Source organism: Cuculus canorus, chromosome 1 (genome assembly GCF_017976375.1).
Source record: "Cuculus canorus isolate bCucCan1 chromosome 1, bCucCan1.pri, whole genome shotgun sequence".
In the NCBI taxonomy this organism is placed as follows: Eukaryota; Metazoa; Chordata; class Aves; order Cuculiformes; family Cuculidae; genus Cuculus; species Cuculus canorus.
This window is the reverse complement of record NC_071401.1, coordinates 67,988,218-68,003,687: the sequence shown is the minus strand read 5'-3', so window position 1 is coordinate 68,003,687 and position 15,470 is coordinate 67,988,218. Positions and strand designations below refer to the sequence as shown.

The 15,470-nt window shown below is 41.7% G+C and overlaps 1 protein-coding gene across 3 annotated transcripts in view; it reads right to left on the bottom strand.

The window, feature by feature from the left end:
• The window catches only part of AFF3 (ALF transcription elongation factor 3), a 328,608-nt gene that overhangs the window by 68,877 nt on the left and 244,261 nt on the right, over positions 1-15,470 (bottom strand). For 2 of the 3 annotated variants that reach the window (XM_054087687.1, XM_054087694.1), the window contains exon 9: positions 10,674-10,714. In XM_054087687.1, the coding sequence (XP_053943662.1) occupies positions 10,674-10,714 (41 nt within the window). The remainder of the gene's footprint in view (positions 1-10,673; positions 10,715-15,470) is intronic. The other variant, XM_054087700.1, reaches the window with a different exon arrangement.

Below are 15,470 nucleotides of genomic sequence, written 5' to 3'. Positions count from 1 at the left end.
GATCCGGAGGGAGGTCTCCAGGCACCCCGATGGGGTCAGGGAAAGGGCAGATCGAGCAAGCAAGATGGCAAGTGGCAACAGAGATCCTCGGACAAGGTCCCCCTGGTAAACACAGAGAGCCAAAATCATGGATACCTGTGGCCAAGTGGGGGTGGCTGTCTGTGATAGGGGCTCTGTGTCTGTTTTTCCTCTTTAAAGGATCTGTAGGATGGAAGAAAAGGAAGATGGGAATGGCAAGCGAAGTCCTGCAGGGCTGCTGAGAGCCAGGCACTGGCTTCTCCCTCGCCAGTGCCTGGACCACCAGCAGCCATCACCTGTCTGGGCATGAAACAAAACAGACCACCCTGGGCACACGCAACACCAGGGCCAGAGCAGATCTTCACAAATGCATATCCACGTGTCTTAAAGGATCACTGCAAAGCAAGAAATTTACTTGGCAGGTCTCGATGACTTTTCTGGGGTGATTTTAATCTGTTGTGTAAATCAGAATCATGGGATTCTTTAACCCCTCCTCCCCCGTTTTTTTTATTTGACAAACTGTTTGTTCACTTAGAGCAGTTATGCTTGATTGTGCCAGTAAATAATAAGTGAGAGCTATTTGTGAATTATTTGGCTGCTAGATTTCCACAGAGAAAAGCCTATTCTCTTCAGTGTGAATGTCTGTGTGAGATGCAGTCCCTCAGCATGAAGAAAAATTATGCGCCTGACTCAAGAATGAAAAAGGCCTTTAAAATCTTTATAGCAATCTAATACAGAAGATACACTGCTATGCAAATTAAATTTAATTAGATATAAAATACCTACCTCTAAAATAAATAATTTTCATTTTATGCTAAAACGGCAGAAGATTGCAGACTATATTAAAAATAGCCTGTGTCTCATTTAAATCATACCCCATGGAAAAATACCTAATTTAATTTAAGTAATTTCTATTTATTTCTGCCTTTCAAAATGATACCATTTTCAGGTTATAAAAATGTAATGTCTGAACTTACAGTCTTTAAACCTAGTTTCAAACCGGACCTAATTTTACATCTACGTTAAAAACAAAAAGAGCACAGAGTCATAATATAATCTGGCCCCTCTATGACTGCAGAAAGGGCAGCTTACTATAAATAGAGTCCTTGAGAGAAGGAAGATCTTCCATTTTGAGGAGGATTTTGAAACTTTATGCCATTCTGGTTTGTAACAAATCTCTCTGATTCTGAATTTCTCTATGAAACACAACCCCAAAAGAAAGCAATAATAATGAAAAATAAAGCAGAAAGTGTTTGTTCTGATAATTTGTAAAGAAAATTTCACAAGACAGACCTCCAGGAAATGCCGGTTGAGCAAAGAAACCTTGTGACTGTGGAAAATGAGCCATTTGAGATTTTGGGGTCTTGACTTGCATCAAAAAAGCTCCCATGGTTCAAGAGCCTGAATGCCTTCCCTGCAGCCCTGCTTATCAGGTTGCCAGTGAGAGTGCTGGTGGGGGTGCTGGTAAATAGTCAGACTGAGTTGAATTGGAATCGTAACTGGATTCTGATGTCTGAATTGCACGCCGGGTGCGTTCCTTCAAAATAAGTCACTTGTGCAGCCTTTGGAAGCACAAATAGGCAGTGATGTGATTTTGAAAAGCTAGAAATATTTCCAAAGTGCTGAGGTCAAATCCTCAGTGGGTGAAAACTGGCATAACACTACTGAAATCAGTGAAGCTCTTTCATTTTGTACTGGTGAAGATCTAGTCACTGAACTTTAAAACAGAGTTCAAAGACTACGGTTGGTGAAAAGTAAGAATAATTGCCAGTGTGCACTGATCAGAGCCGTCGATGAACCACAAAGAGAATTACTGTGGGACTCAAAATGTTAAAAACAATTATATGACTTAAGATTTCATTTCATGCAGAAAAAAAATCTCTCAGTCAAACTAAACTAGAAACTTGACATTTTTCTATTTACTTTTCACATTTACTGTGAAAAAAAAATGCTGCCTGCTGCCATAAAATACTTGGGTAAACCAAAAGGTCTGCATGCAAAGCCAATTTGTCAGCGTTGGCTGAAAAGTGTATAAACATACCTCCTTCTCCTCATGTTTGCATGAAAGACTTTTCTCATGTATAGAAAAAGTATTCCTCTTTAACTAGCTCAAGGCCTACAGCTAGATTTCTTGCTTGCCAAAATCTCCCAACTATTTCAATTTGGATTCTGGGTATATCTGGGGTCAAGTCCCTACTTTGGAACCTCTGCATGGCATAGAAGTTCTCTGAATGTGGCCTTGCTTCAGCATCCAGATTTCAATGCCCTGCACAGAAAGAAAGGAGTTGGGTTTTTTTTGTGGTTTTTTTTCCGCTTTTTTTTTTTTATTATTATTAGGAGGAAGAAAACAAACAATTCCTTGGATGAGAATAGAGTTTTGTAGCCATTAGGATCTCCCAGTATTTTGGGATGAAGACCAGTGGAGTGTGTTTTCAATAGGAATTAGGTTACAAGCAGAGATGGTGGTTCTCGGGAGACTTAGATGGCATAATTTTGGCCCAAAATCATGTATGGCCATGAGATGGTCTGCATATATCACCAGCATGCACAGATTCTTTCTGATAAGGAAGGAAGATGAAAGCATTTCCAAAGCAATGAGAGTTTGAGTAGAGACAAAATATTTCGTGAATCTGATCCTTCTCTCAGAAAGTTCTGGATGTGAGTCTTTCCAAAGGCCTTCCTAGCCAAGGACTTCTCTAGAGGTACTACCAATCACATCTGAAACCTTTCGGATGTGTATTTTCCAAGGTAAAGAATTTGTATGAGATTTGATGGATCGTGGTGAGCTATAGGACCCTACTGGACTGCTGCTGTACTTTCACACCAGCATATGTGAAATAGCTAAGTGGGAAACTGCTCTTCGATCCTAACAGTGCTGTCAGATTTCACAAATGTTCCAGTTTTTCTCTGGGAGAGAACCCAGGCTGTTCAAAGATCACCCTTACATTTTATTTCACTGAAATGCAAGAAACGTAGAACAGTGTGAGCCCTTCCTCATAATGGCAGAATAAATCCAGCTCTTCTCTGAAAGGAGAGGGAAGAATGTAAGTTTTCCTCCAACCTACATCAAAATTGAGGTGGTTATGGAAAAAAAAAAAGAGGATGAGACTTCATGGCAGAGCAAAGTATCTCAGCCTATGACAATGTGATCTCCTTGCAGGAACATCTCAGGCTTGGTTCAGCCACACACACTAATCTCCACGGAGAAATCCCACAGCATTTCCTTCTTTGTACATTTATTTTTTGCTCTGCAAAGAAACTGGCCATGATTCTGCTTCTGTGTAGTGTTCTCTTAACCCATTCAAAGACCAAAGGGTCAAGCAAGGTACAGACCTTGTGTTTTCCCCACTGGGGCCACATGAAGACGCTGTACAGAGGAGTCCCTTGCCCACCTTGAGCACAAGTCTTCTATGGGACTGGCCTCCTGCAGAATGTGCCAGCTTTCCCTCAGGCAAACCAGGGCTTCCCTTTCCTTTTTGCCCCTGTTGTTGCCAGGGTCAGAACAAAACCAAGTGCAACGGGAAAATGCTCTTGAAATGAAAAAATAGACAGGTAGCCTTACCAGTGACAAGGACACACCCAGAAGATCAGCTAGGATTTCTAAGCCATCTTTGCAAGAGGCAGGAAAAAACAACTGGAGTAAGCATGTCATCCATGGAGCTGATGCCAGAACACCCTGTTGTGCCTGGTTGATTACTAAGCGATTAAAGCTTGAAGGGGGGAATCTCCTTCCATCTGTTACATGGACAACTGGCTCACTGAAAGGGAACTGAAATTTCTCCTTTGCGTTGCTGCACCTGACCTGAAGGCTCCCTGAGCTACAGCTAGGACATGATTCACAAACACACAGGGGTCAAAAGTCCCAAGCTAACAGCCTGTAACTGGCCCAGGATGAAGTGCTGCTGCTTGCTACGAATTTTCAGGTTTTTGTAAAACCAAAGTGGTAATGAAAGCATAGTGATTTGTGGGAACAGCGTGGTCCCCAGTTTCCTGCTCTTCATGCTGTGTAAACCTGAGCTCTTTTTCTTCAGACTGCCAGGAAATAGATACAAATGTATTTATAAGATTTCACTTCTGCAGCAGAACACTAAAAATAGCACAATACATCATTCATAGTACAGGTCTCTCTATTCTCTTATCCCACTCCTGAAGAAAGAAAGGGATAATGTTATCAACTAACTGTCCGCCTACCTCTTCCAGTAAAGCAAGTTTCAGCTACTGGAGTTGCCATCAAGGTTAAAATCCCGTTTGTTTTACATGTTCATTCCCAAGGGGGACTGCCATTGCCAAAGGGAGCATAATGTCCAAGACTTATTGAAATATCATAAGTAATGTCAATAATAAGTAAAACATAGAATTAATTAACAAATTCATTGCCTATAGCTAGGTACTCATGACATATGGGAGTGGTGTTCAGAGCATCAATTCAACAATACTTTAAGTCAGTGCTCCTTTGACCTATGCTGATGAAGATGGACAGACAGGTTAGACAAGATTATGCCTCCAAGGGTCATAAAAATGTCGAAGTTTCCCAACTGCAAACTGATTTTTCAAAGACAATTACTTGCACAATTTAACTGGATGGTCATTTATGCCTTCCAGGTTTCATATCATTAATGCTTGTTTCCTCTTGGATTTTTGCTGTTTCTTCTGTTCTCACTCCTCCTATTCTTGCTCTTTTTTTTTTATTTTTTTTATTTTGTGCCTCAGATGTGCACATTAAAAAAACACTACCACACTTCTTGTCCCATGTGATTTATTCCCAAGAAATGAAATTACATTTTTATAAGCCCCTCTTACCACAAATGATAGCTGAAGATTTGCTGAAAAAATTAATTCCTGATCTGTTGCTATGAAGCGTCCTCTCTGGCACTGTGCTGACTCTGTCTTCCAAAACCAGAAGGAAGCAGTCCAATGGTATGATTAACTTCTTAGTCCCTGCAATTTCCTATTGCTCTACTTGCCCTAGATTTCAGGATTGACCTCCTGCTTCACTGCAAAATGCACAGTTGCTCAGTTTGATAAATCACATGAATACTTTTTGATCACAGTTATCTACTATTTACTACATATCCTGTGAGGTTAATCATAGGCTGAGGCACTTCATATGCTGCACACATATACGCTCTTCTTTCCAATAACACTTTGCATATTCTTCATGCTGCCAGCCAGCAATGGGACCTGATTTCTCCTTACCAACATGTGAAAAATCACAGACCTGCACCTTGTCTCTTCCCCCTCAATATTAATTCTGTAATTATCCACACAAAGATTCTTAAAAGACCTAGCAAGCCAAAAAAAATACATGATAAATTACTAGTTAGACATAGAATAGATTGTCTCCCCTCAGGTATCTTAAGAGAACTATTGAGAAGGCATGGGATTGCCCATAGGGAGGTGGGAAATGTTTGGCTGTCATGACAGCAAAATGCTATCACTTCCTTGAATTAAAATCACATCTTAACTTTTATTTTTCTTTCTCTAAACACCAAAGGAATTTCAGTATTTAGTATAGCTAGCTAGAGCTCAAAATTGCTAAAATTCCCTAGGACAGCTCTTCTCCACCTTCTCATGCAGCACTGCAACATATCCAAATCACATCCCTGTTGTTATGATAGAACAACTCTAAACAAACACCAGCAACAGTCAAGGTATGGGAAAACATCCAATAGAAAACAGATCAGCGCTATCAATCTTGCTCACAAGTCAAATAAAGCGAAATGGAGTCCCAGTTTTACAGAGGTATCTATTCCTCAAAGCTTTCCACACAGGGAAAAGCTATTCTTTTAAAGCTCCTGTTCACTAATTGACAACAGTCTCCAATACTGGAAATAGAGTCCTATATACAATACATATCATTATTCCTCATCTTTCAAGTTCTCTAGCAAGAAGGGTTGAGAAACTCTAGACTATTTCCATCACAAAATGTAGCAGCAGTTGCCCTCTGCTACCATGTGGGAGGGCTGAACTGTTGAACACCAGCATTTCCAAACAGTCAAGTTTTCATATAAGGTATAAATGATAAATCCATATCCCCTGCTGGAGGTATTCTCTTTCTCCTCGCAAAGATAATCCAGAAAGTTTAAGCATCGTGCTGACGCTGTGAGAGCTGTGTGTTTGTTTCTGTGGCAGTGAACACTGGCTCCTGTCAACCTTCGACTCCTGCAGAGCCCATGATCTCAGTTCCGTCATTCTCTGCTGGGACCCAGATCAGCTGTCCTGAGCCAAGGCTTCCCTGCGGCTGTCACTGATTACACAGATCCATCACACAAAGCCGTTCTGACCAGCCAGCCAGCTCAGTCACTCTGCTGATAAGCTGACCACGTAGCTTTTCATGTGGAGGACTCTCACAGTGTGAAAGGTGATGTTATTGAAAAACTCAGTCCAAAATAAATGTTAAATATGTGAGTGACACAAAGCACATGAGTATTTTTGCTAGCTGCCACTGGACTATTTATTTACTTCAGGGTATCACAAGCTTAACTGCTTTGCTTAATCACAGCTCAAGCAGATACTTGAGAATAAGAAATCTTTGGCTCCATCCACCGAAAGTTTTAAGGCTGCTTGGAAAGCTGCCTTCTGTGCTTTAAGTGATCTATTAATAGTCTAAATTGCCTCTCATTGTTAACTTCATACTTTACAGGCAGTGCCTACCCGGGCCTCCTAACCCAACTGGTGTATCTCAATGCAGCTTTGTCTGAAGGAGAAGAGTCAAGCTACAGATCCTACTGGACCAATCATTCATCCTGTGGCTGCTTACAATATCAGGAGAAGGGACTGGATTGTCCCAGGTCTACCTTCTCTGTTCAGTTTTAACTGGAACTGAGTGCTAAAAGTGTGCATGCATCCATGAGAGGCAGTGCCACAGCAAACATCTCTCTCCACACAGAGGTGGGGTTCTGCTGCTTCTCATGACCTGCCACTCATGTCCCCAGAGCCTTCACTGCTCTATCAGAGAAGGGGGAGAATTTGTTTGCCCTTCAGTATCCTGAGAGCAACTGGCCAGTCCCATTAGGGTAAACTAGCTCATACCTGGCACATTTTGATGTCCTAACTGTGATCAGAAATGGACAGACAAGGCACAGTTGCACAGAAATGCAAAGTACTATCCCTTCCACCCGACAAAAAGGCAAACTGAAGCTTAGACAGGCTGTGTAGCTCACCAGCCATCAAGAATGGGTCTTGTCACTGCCAAAGGTACGTTAGCGTTGAGAGAACTTGTCTATCAACAGCTCAAGGTGGTAAATCAGAAAGGTTTATCACAGCCTGTACTTAGCAATTCAGGTCTGGATGACACATATATCTATATATATTAACCAGGTGCTGAATGTAAGCATATGAGTTGGACTCTTTACAGGACTTATCAACTGGGATGGGCAGGCTTGCCAGCACAGTCATATGGCTGCTGAGCTCAACCCGTTCAGCCCTTCCTCTGCCCTACGTGCCTGCACTGAGGTTCACATGGGCAGAGCTAGCAGGGTCTGTCTGAGTCCTCCAACGTGATTACACAGAAAGAATAGAATATGATTGTGAATTAAGCACGTTCTCCTAAGCACCACCCAAGCACTGCAGTGAATGAGTTATGTTTCCCCTATTACAATGAGAAAGGGAATTCAGCGGTATAATGCTTTCTTCTAAGCGTTCAAAACTCTTCAACAGACGCACTTGGCCTACACTACAGCACAGAGAAATAAAAGTAGCTAGGGGAATAAAAGTGCCCTAGGACCACTGTAAATCTTTACTACATGAAAAATCTTATCTTGCACATGAATATGAGCTGCAAATAAATTTAATATGTGGATTAAGTACTGTGCAGTCTGCCTCATGGTGGGCTTTTCAGCCTAAAAAGAACAAAAGAATAATAATGAGCGTTGTGTTTGAGTATGATTATAAACAGCTGTAATTTACAGCTGGACATTCTCTATTGCAAATACATCCAGCAAGCAAGTGCTTCTGGGTTAGTGGAACAGACTGCAAAAATTTAGCTTTTAACTTTAACCTTAAGGTCAGAGTTCTGGGACCATGGGAGTCAATAATAAAATCTATTTAGCTCAGTGGGATTAAACAGGTTTAAGACCTGGTTTAACCACACTGCTTACTGTTAAACAACAACAGAACACACTGAATATTTTAGTTACAGACATTTTTCTTCATTTGAAAGCTGTTCATGCAGTGGAAATGACAGTTGGACAATTGAAGATAGGCTAGCACTGTATCATTAAGGTATATGATTTAAGTTCTTGCTCTTCTCTGTCCCACAAAATGAAGAATCTGTATAGTTAGACCACTCTACTGAAGAACACAATAAAATTAAAACCAAGCTGTTCTGTACAAACACTGAGGGTTTTTCATGAGAGAATGAAAAGCTAATGGGACCAGTTCATCTTTCCTGACAAAATAGTGAGCGCATGTGCAGAACAACCTGTCTTCTGGAAGCAGAAAAGCTGTTTCAGTCAAGATTCTGGGTCACTAATCTTTGTGTTTGCACATAAATCTACTGGGGGTTACTGTGTCATTCTGAAAACAAGACTGAGTGCAATAAACTGGAGAAATCAATGGCTACAGGTTAAAAAAAACACTCTTTTTTTTTTTTCACTCCTCTTTCAGTTTAGCCAACTGTTACATTTTTAACAGAACCTAAAAGCAAAAACTACGATAAGAACAGCAGTAGAATATTTTCAAAAAAAAAAAAAAAAAAAAAATGGACAAAATTACTGAGAGCTTTAGTTAAGCTTCCATCTCCCTTGGTGCTGGGAAGTGCTGGTGTGTGACCGGGAGCTTTTAGTTGCTATTAGGACACAAGTAATGAGCAGCAATACTATAGGCATCCTCACTTCATCCAAGACTAGGCAGAAACTGCTGTCACAATGTGGGTTTTTGGGCCCCTGCCCTCCATGTACGCTTGCTTCAGTGAGGCAATGGGCAACAGGGTGGCAGTGAGACAGGTTGCCTTCCCAGCACCCACTCCAGAAGGAGGGTGCCCTGGTGGCTGAAGTTTGCAAAGCAGATGGGAAAGCTGTAGGTATGCTTTTAGGGGCAGAGAATGGAATATCTGATCATAAATATTAAATCTGATGTGTGATGATTTCAGCCCTTTTGCCCTGAGGACTGGGACTCCTAGAAGGAAGGGACCATCTATCCATCACCATCATTTTTCTTTCCAGGGGAGACAGAAAGCATGGTGTGGGGCTTGTGGCTTGTTAACTACCTCCAGGGACACTTCTACAAGAATGTTCCTTACTCAGCCCAGGGGAAGGATGCTGAGAAAAAACCCCAGATTTTCTTTGGTCACAGTATAGTCCCCACCAAGTTTAAAAGCTGCTTTGCCTGGGGGGTGAGCTTGCACACCTCTAGGGAGAGGGTCACAATACTGACATGACTTCTCTTTCTTTTAGCATTCGTCCCAGTTACAGAAAATTCTTGTGTGCCCTACAACTGTGCTAGCTATTTCACCCACATCTCCTACATCTCACTTGGATCTTTTTTTTTCTTAAGCAGGGGAAAAAATTCTAAACAAAACGGCGTTTATAAACTTAGAGGGGGGGAGTCGATAATTTTGGCGGTCTTAACCTCCAAGCAGAGAGAAATGTTATTCATCCATGCACAACATATAATTCAGCCTAAGTGACAGGCTCTGCTCTGGAGAAATCCTGGCCTGAACTGGCTTCCAGAGTCAATTACCACTTATTCCCAGGGAGGCGGGGGGCAGGGGGCCAGACAGAGCAGAGGGGGCTGCCAACAAGGCATGGGGAAATTTACTCTGTGTCAGCCTGCATGACACAGTACCTCATTTGTGGCTAAATGTAAATCTGCTAGTTCTTTTTCACAGGCACTAAAATGTACAGTCTCTCCTCCCCCTCCTCCCTCCCTGTTCCCAAAACTGGAAAAGAAATCAGGATCGTCTTAGAAAGCTACCTTATATTTCAATCAATCCTCTTTCATAAAAGTCATTTAAGGTAAATACCTGTGCAGACCCATGGCCCAACTATAATATTTACCATGGCCCAAATCTTGAATTCTTCACTTGGGCAAGTTTCCCATTGAAATTAATGAATTTTTGCTTGAAAAAGAGCTGAGTAAAACCTGAACGCTGTCTAAGGATTTGGTCCCCTGCTTATCTGCCTGGAACTCTGCTGTAGTTCCAGAATCTGTGAAAAAATGAATTCAGTTCTTCCAAAATACCAGTCCCTCAAAGCTTAAAGGGGAAAAAAGGGCATTGTTTTTGTGCATAAAATGTACAGAAAATCTCATCAAAAGAAGAAAAATTCCCAGGGAAAGGATTTGCAAAAAAGTCAAAAGAGAACATCTCGGAATAAACGAAGTACTTATTGCTGAAAAATGATCTCAGATATATCTCAGCAAACTCTAAAGCTCAGAATTTACTGCATCATTCATGCCTTCTCCAGTAAGTTTCTTATCTCTCATTCGGTATCACAACAAGGGATTCTGCATACTCTGTATGAAATACAACAAGACTGTGATTTTTGCAGTAATAAACTCTACACATGCATGACAAATCCAAGCATGCAAAATGTTTAACATCCCAGTTCACAGATACTTTGGGGACAAAATCCGATTATGAATTATATACCACAATAAATAGGGCTCAACGTTTCATAAAGCAATTTATAGTTCATAAAAATGACAAAATGTACCTGTCAGATAGAACGCGGAGAGCAGATCTCTGTGCTGCCTGCTGGAAGAAAGGGCAGAGATGTTTATTTTATATTCTGACTCGAAAATTACGAGCACAATCAACACTTTAAAAAATGCGTTACACACATTTTTGTCACGCGTCCAAAGTGTTAAAGTACAAGCAAAGTAGCAGAGAGTCTATAGTCAAATGGACATTCCAGCCTAGTAAATGTAAGAACACTTTGTTAAGTACGCCATAAACCAGAAGATTGTCAAAGCACTGCACAGTATGTGAGGTCTGAACTACTCTATTTAGACAATTTTTTCTGCAGGTCCCTGAAAACTCGCCAGGGCTCGGTTCTCTGCCTTCCCCTCTCCCCGCTTCCGCACTCCCACTCCCTCTCCTTTACCATTAGTCTCCTCCCATTCTTCCACAGAAACAAACATCACACATTTGGTTCCTTTTGCAATGAAGCCTGTAGCTATAATTATAAATTTTGCGAAGCTTGCCAGAGCTGCTGCAGACGTTTCATGAGCGCTGCCATGTTAATCTGCTGGCAACTTTTGACTACATAGCACAAGATTGACCTGTTGCTGATTTGCTCCTCAGTTTTTTTGCCTAGTAGAACTCTTTGGATGGGGTAGGGAAGCGTGATGCTTGTTCTCGTGTTAATCAGTAGTGCTGGGAATGGAAACCGTAGCCTCTCAAGTTTAATAGGACTCCCAAACCTATCCCTGAGCTAGTTTGCCACTTTATTATTATTATTCTTTCCCCTCCTTCAATCACTTCAAGTGGTGTGATTCACGGCTTCAGCACAGTAACCAGCTGCTAAGCACAGATGAAGTTCATAATATTTTGAAAACCTACTTTAAAGCCTGTGTTCTACTTGGAGCTTCCCAAAGGATCCCCTTTCCAGCCATACCTGTCCAGGCCATGCCTCACCTGTCACAGAAGGGACGCAAAGCTAAGCAGTATGGAGAGTCAAGGCTCAGGGAATTAAATGTTGATTTTTCTCTTTGCAGCCACCAGTAAATATGTTTTTGAAACCATTCTGCCTAGCTTCTCAGGCTGCTGGGGGATATTTCCCTACCCACGAACAAGCTGCGTGGCTTGCAGGCACCCTGCTCAGCACCGGAGAGCATGGAGATAACCTTTCTGGATAGTCAAAATGCTGCTGACAGGCTGCAAAGAAAAACTTGACAAAACCTGACTTGCGGTTGCAGTTGCAGAACATTTCACAGAAAGGGGTGAAAAGGTCCCCTTAGTAGATCTCTCCAGATCTGACAGGAGTGCAGAAATGCTTTGGGAGGGATTTCTGCTTGGATTTGGAAGCAGGATTTCCGCTCAGGGAACTTTCTGGAATAACTTGGGTCTCTTGGGATCCCTTGGGGTGAAGTAGTTTGCTGTGTACCGCATACCAAATTATCAGGATATAAGGGCTATGCCACAACCCCTGTGGCTGCTATGGCTTGCAGGAGCTCTTCCTTAGCATTGATTTTCTTCAGTAGGAGTGTGCCCATGGCATGAACGTGCTGTTTTTAATGATAGGAAAATAATATGTGGAGTCTGACACTTTTCACTGTCTCCAGTAGGTCATTGCATTTGCACGTGCTTTGGATACAACCCTGTCCATGCCATCCAGGCCACTGGGTACAGGGCAGACCTTAATGGGACCCACCTCTCTCCAGTTCAGCGGGCTGGCACCATTTTCACTCTCTCCTCTGCAAGGGGCTTGTTACAATAATTTCATCCCACTTCCTGCACACAAATGCAGGAGAGATCCAAAATGTAGGTCTTATGGCTTAATCTTCTTTAACGTTCTGGGCCAAGGCAAGTTCATCTTCTCCCATGTCTAATCACCATCACCAGCAGGGAGTTAGGTCCATGTTAACTTTCAAGCTGTTCGGCTTCAATGCTAACTCCCGCACTGTGTTATGCCTCTGTCTGCAAACCTCAGGAGATTCTTTTCACTATCAGAGCCCTTTTCCATGGCCAAGTTGTGTAGACACTGTTGAGGTCATCTCTCCTTCTTCTCTCCTGCCAGCAGCCGGGGCTAGTCTGTCCCTCACAAGCAGCCGCTACATGGCAGTGCTATTTAAGCCACTTCTAATGTTTCCCACTCTTGGGTCGGACCAACACAGGTTCCCATGTGGTTTTGCACTGCAACAGGCTGGAAAACTGATCCAGCTGAAAAGTAGCTTTACTGCCCTTTTTTCTTTTTCTTTTTCTTCTTCTTTTTCTTTTTCTTTTTCTTTTTCTTTTTCTTTTTCTTTTTCTTTTTCTTTTTCTTTTTCTTTTTCTTTTTCTTTTTCTTTTCCCCCAGGTTATTTGTGAACTGTCTGTGTCCTCTAAGATGCTATTCTAAGTGAGAGGATGTCACATTGCAGCTTTGGTGTGAGAACAGGAATGGGACTGTGATGGCAGTGTGCACTGGAGACCCTTGCTGCTGAGACAAGGGCATGTCTGCCAGTGAGGTTGCTTTCACCCAAAATCGCTTTCAGTCCCTTCTGGGGAGCTGCAGAACACTCCTGGAACAAGGTACGTGCTGGTTGCAATAGCCAGAGGATACTGAAGGAGATAAGCAGCTTTGTAGCCACAGGTGTCATGGACATTACAGGAACTTCAAGAAAGCAAACATGGACTTTGATGACACTGAAAGTTCCTAACATGGTGATGTGGGGTATGTAGCACCTTTGTATTCCCTTAAAATCCCTAATTTTGAGAGGAGGAGAAGAGCTGGATACTTCATCTTCTGGTTTTGATGAAAGATGCTCTCAGGAAGGAAGAGGACAGAACTCTTGTCTTGACCTGTTTGGTGTACTAATTGAGCCAGACCATGTGGTGTTGGACTACAGCCTCAAGTGCCAATCTTCAGTGCCAATCTTGGTACATACAGTTGTTGACAGCTTTGAAAAGGTGATCCCTTCTGGGCAAGAAGGAGGGCTCAGATGACAGGCAGGGCAGCAGAGAGAAATGTACAAGTGCTTTTCACTGAGATCATTCTACTTTTTCAATTAGCCTCTCATTTTAAGTCCTTTAATAAACGTCTTTCCTCACTAGGATGCAATGCAGATTGCATGAGACACCTCACTCTTTGATTGGTGGTCACACATCCTGTAAATGAGACTATTGATTTCTTTCTTACATGGTTTGAAAATACAGCTGTGTTTGATTGCATATTTGTGTGACCCCCTGAGCTGGTAATAGCCCCATTTATTAAATGATGGGGGAATAAGATCCAACCACAAGTTTATTCTTCCTCCCTGGAGAAACAGATCTATTGCCTACAGTGAAAGGCAGTTAGCAACTATCAGGCAATTTTAATTCTAGCCTGTATTGGTCCCCTCTCCTGGAAAAAGTGAGCTGCTGTAATTAAAGATAGGTAGCAATTCCTGAGCAAGTATAAATACTTGCTGCCACTAATTACAGTCTGCTCTCTTGTTCCCCTGCTAAAGGACTGGGCTGCTCAGCTTAGAGGGAAACACATGCCCTTGCTTCTCACCAACAGTTTTTTTGTGACCCCATTCAAACCCATTCATGAATCCCCATGGAGGGTCATGACCCATAGTTTGAGAAACTCCGTGCTGGAGAAGCAGCTTTCTGTGATTTATTGTGTTTCAAATATGCTGGTATTATCTATATAACAATGTAAGCAAAAGAGTGGTACTTAGTACCATATACTGCCTGCATGACTATTTTTTTAATAGCTTGATTTTGATTGTGCTATTTAATTTGCATTTTATTTTACATCGTTAACAACTTTACTGAGGCCAACTCATCATCCATCAAAAAAAATGAGAATATGTTCTACGGTCTTTATTATTCCTGGAAGTAAGTGACTATGCTGGTTACAGAAATTAGGGATAAGAAATAATTTTGAAGTTCGATATTGCTGACAGAATTTAAAGATCTCCAAGACTTACCACTAAAAAATGCTTTATGGGAAGCTTAATATTCACTTGATAAGTGATTGAGTGTGTTCAATAGTAAGGAGTACAATCCTCAATTTTCAGTTCTTGGAATCAGTGGGATTACTGACGGAGGAAGGTTCTCCTCAATATGAACACAGATATTGTAGGCCAACCCACCACATAATAACTTTACTGCTGAGTAGGAATCAGGGAAAGGGAAAAAAAATTGCTTAGATGACTCAGGTACTTGGACTAGAGAAAGCAGCCACAGTAAATGAGATGAATTACTGTTTCACTACAACAAGAGTTGTCAATTATAAGACATTGGCTGGTTAGACTTCTTTGACCCCCATCAAATACATATACATTTTGAGCAGTTTCATTGATCTGCTTGTAGTCCTTTAATTATTTATGAAATAGTCTAGCTGTACCCCAAGACCACTGGGCCAAAACAAGTTTTCACCCAGCAGTAATCATGTTCAGGTTCTCAGTCTCCAGAGATTCCACCTCCCTTCTCCATCCTTTAATGCAATGAGCCAGAACTTGGGAACATCATCAGCAGATATTCAGGTTTTAGCGTGTGTTAAATGAGCAACCAAAATTGCCTGAAGTGTCACAAGTTGCAGTCTCTTGTTGAAGGGAAATCAAAGAGGAAATTGAATACCTGCATTGCAATTGTGACTGAGCAGTGAGCAGAACGGGTTGAATACAGCTATTGAGCTGGAGATACAGGAGTATTAAGAGTAGTCCCCAGAAATCCCTCTTTCTTTTTTTTTTTTTTTTGTTTTTTTTTTGAATTTGTTTGGAACAGTATTGCTTCATAAGCTGCTGGGCTTGCAGGCATTTTTGGATAAGAAGCAAATAACTACTACAGAATGTTCTGCTGGACTTGGAAGAGTGTCTTG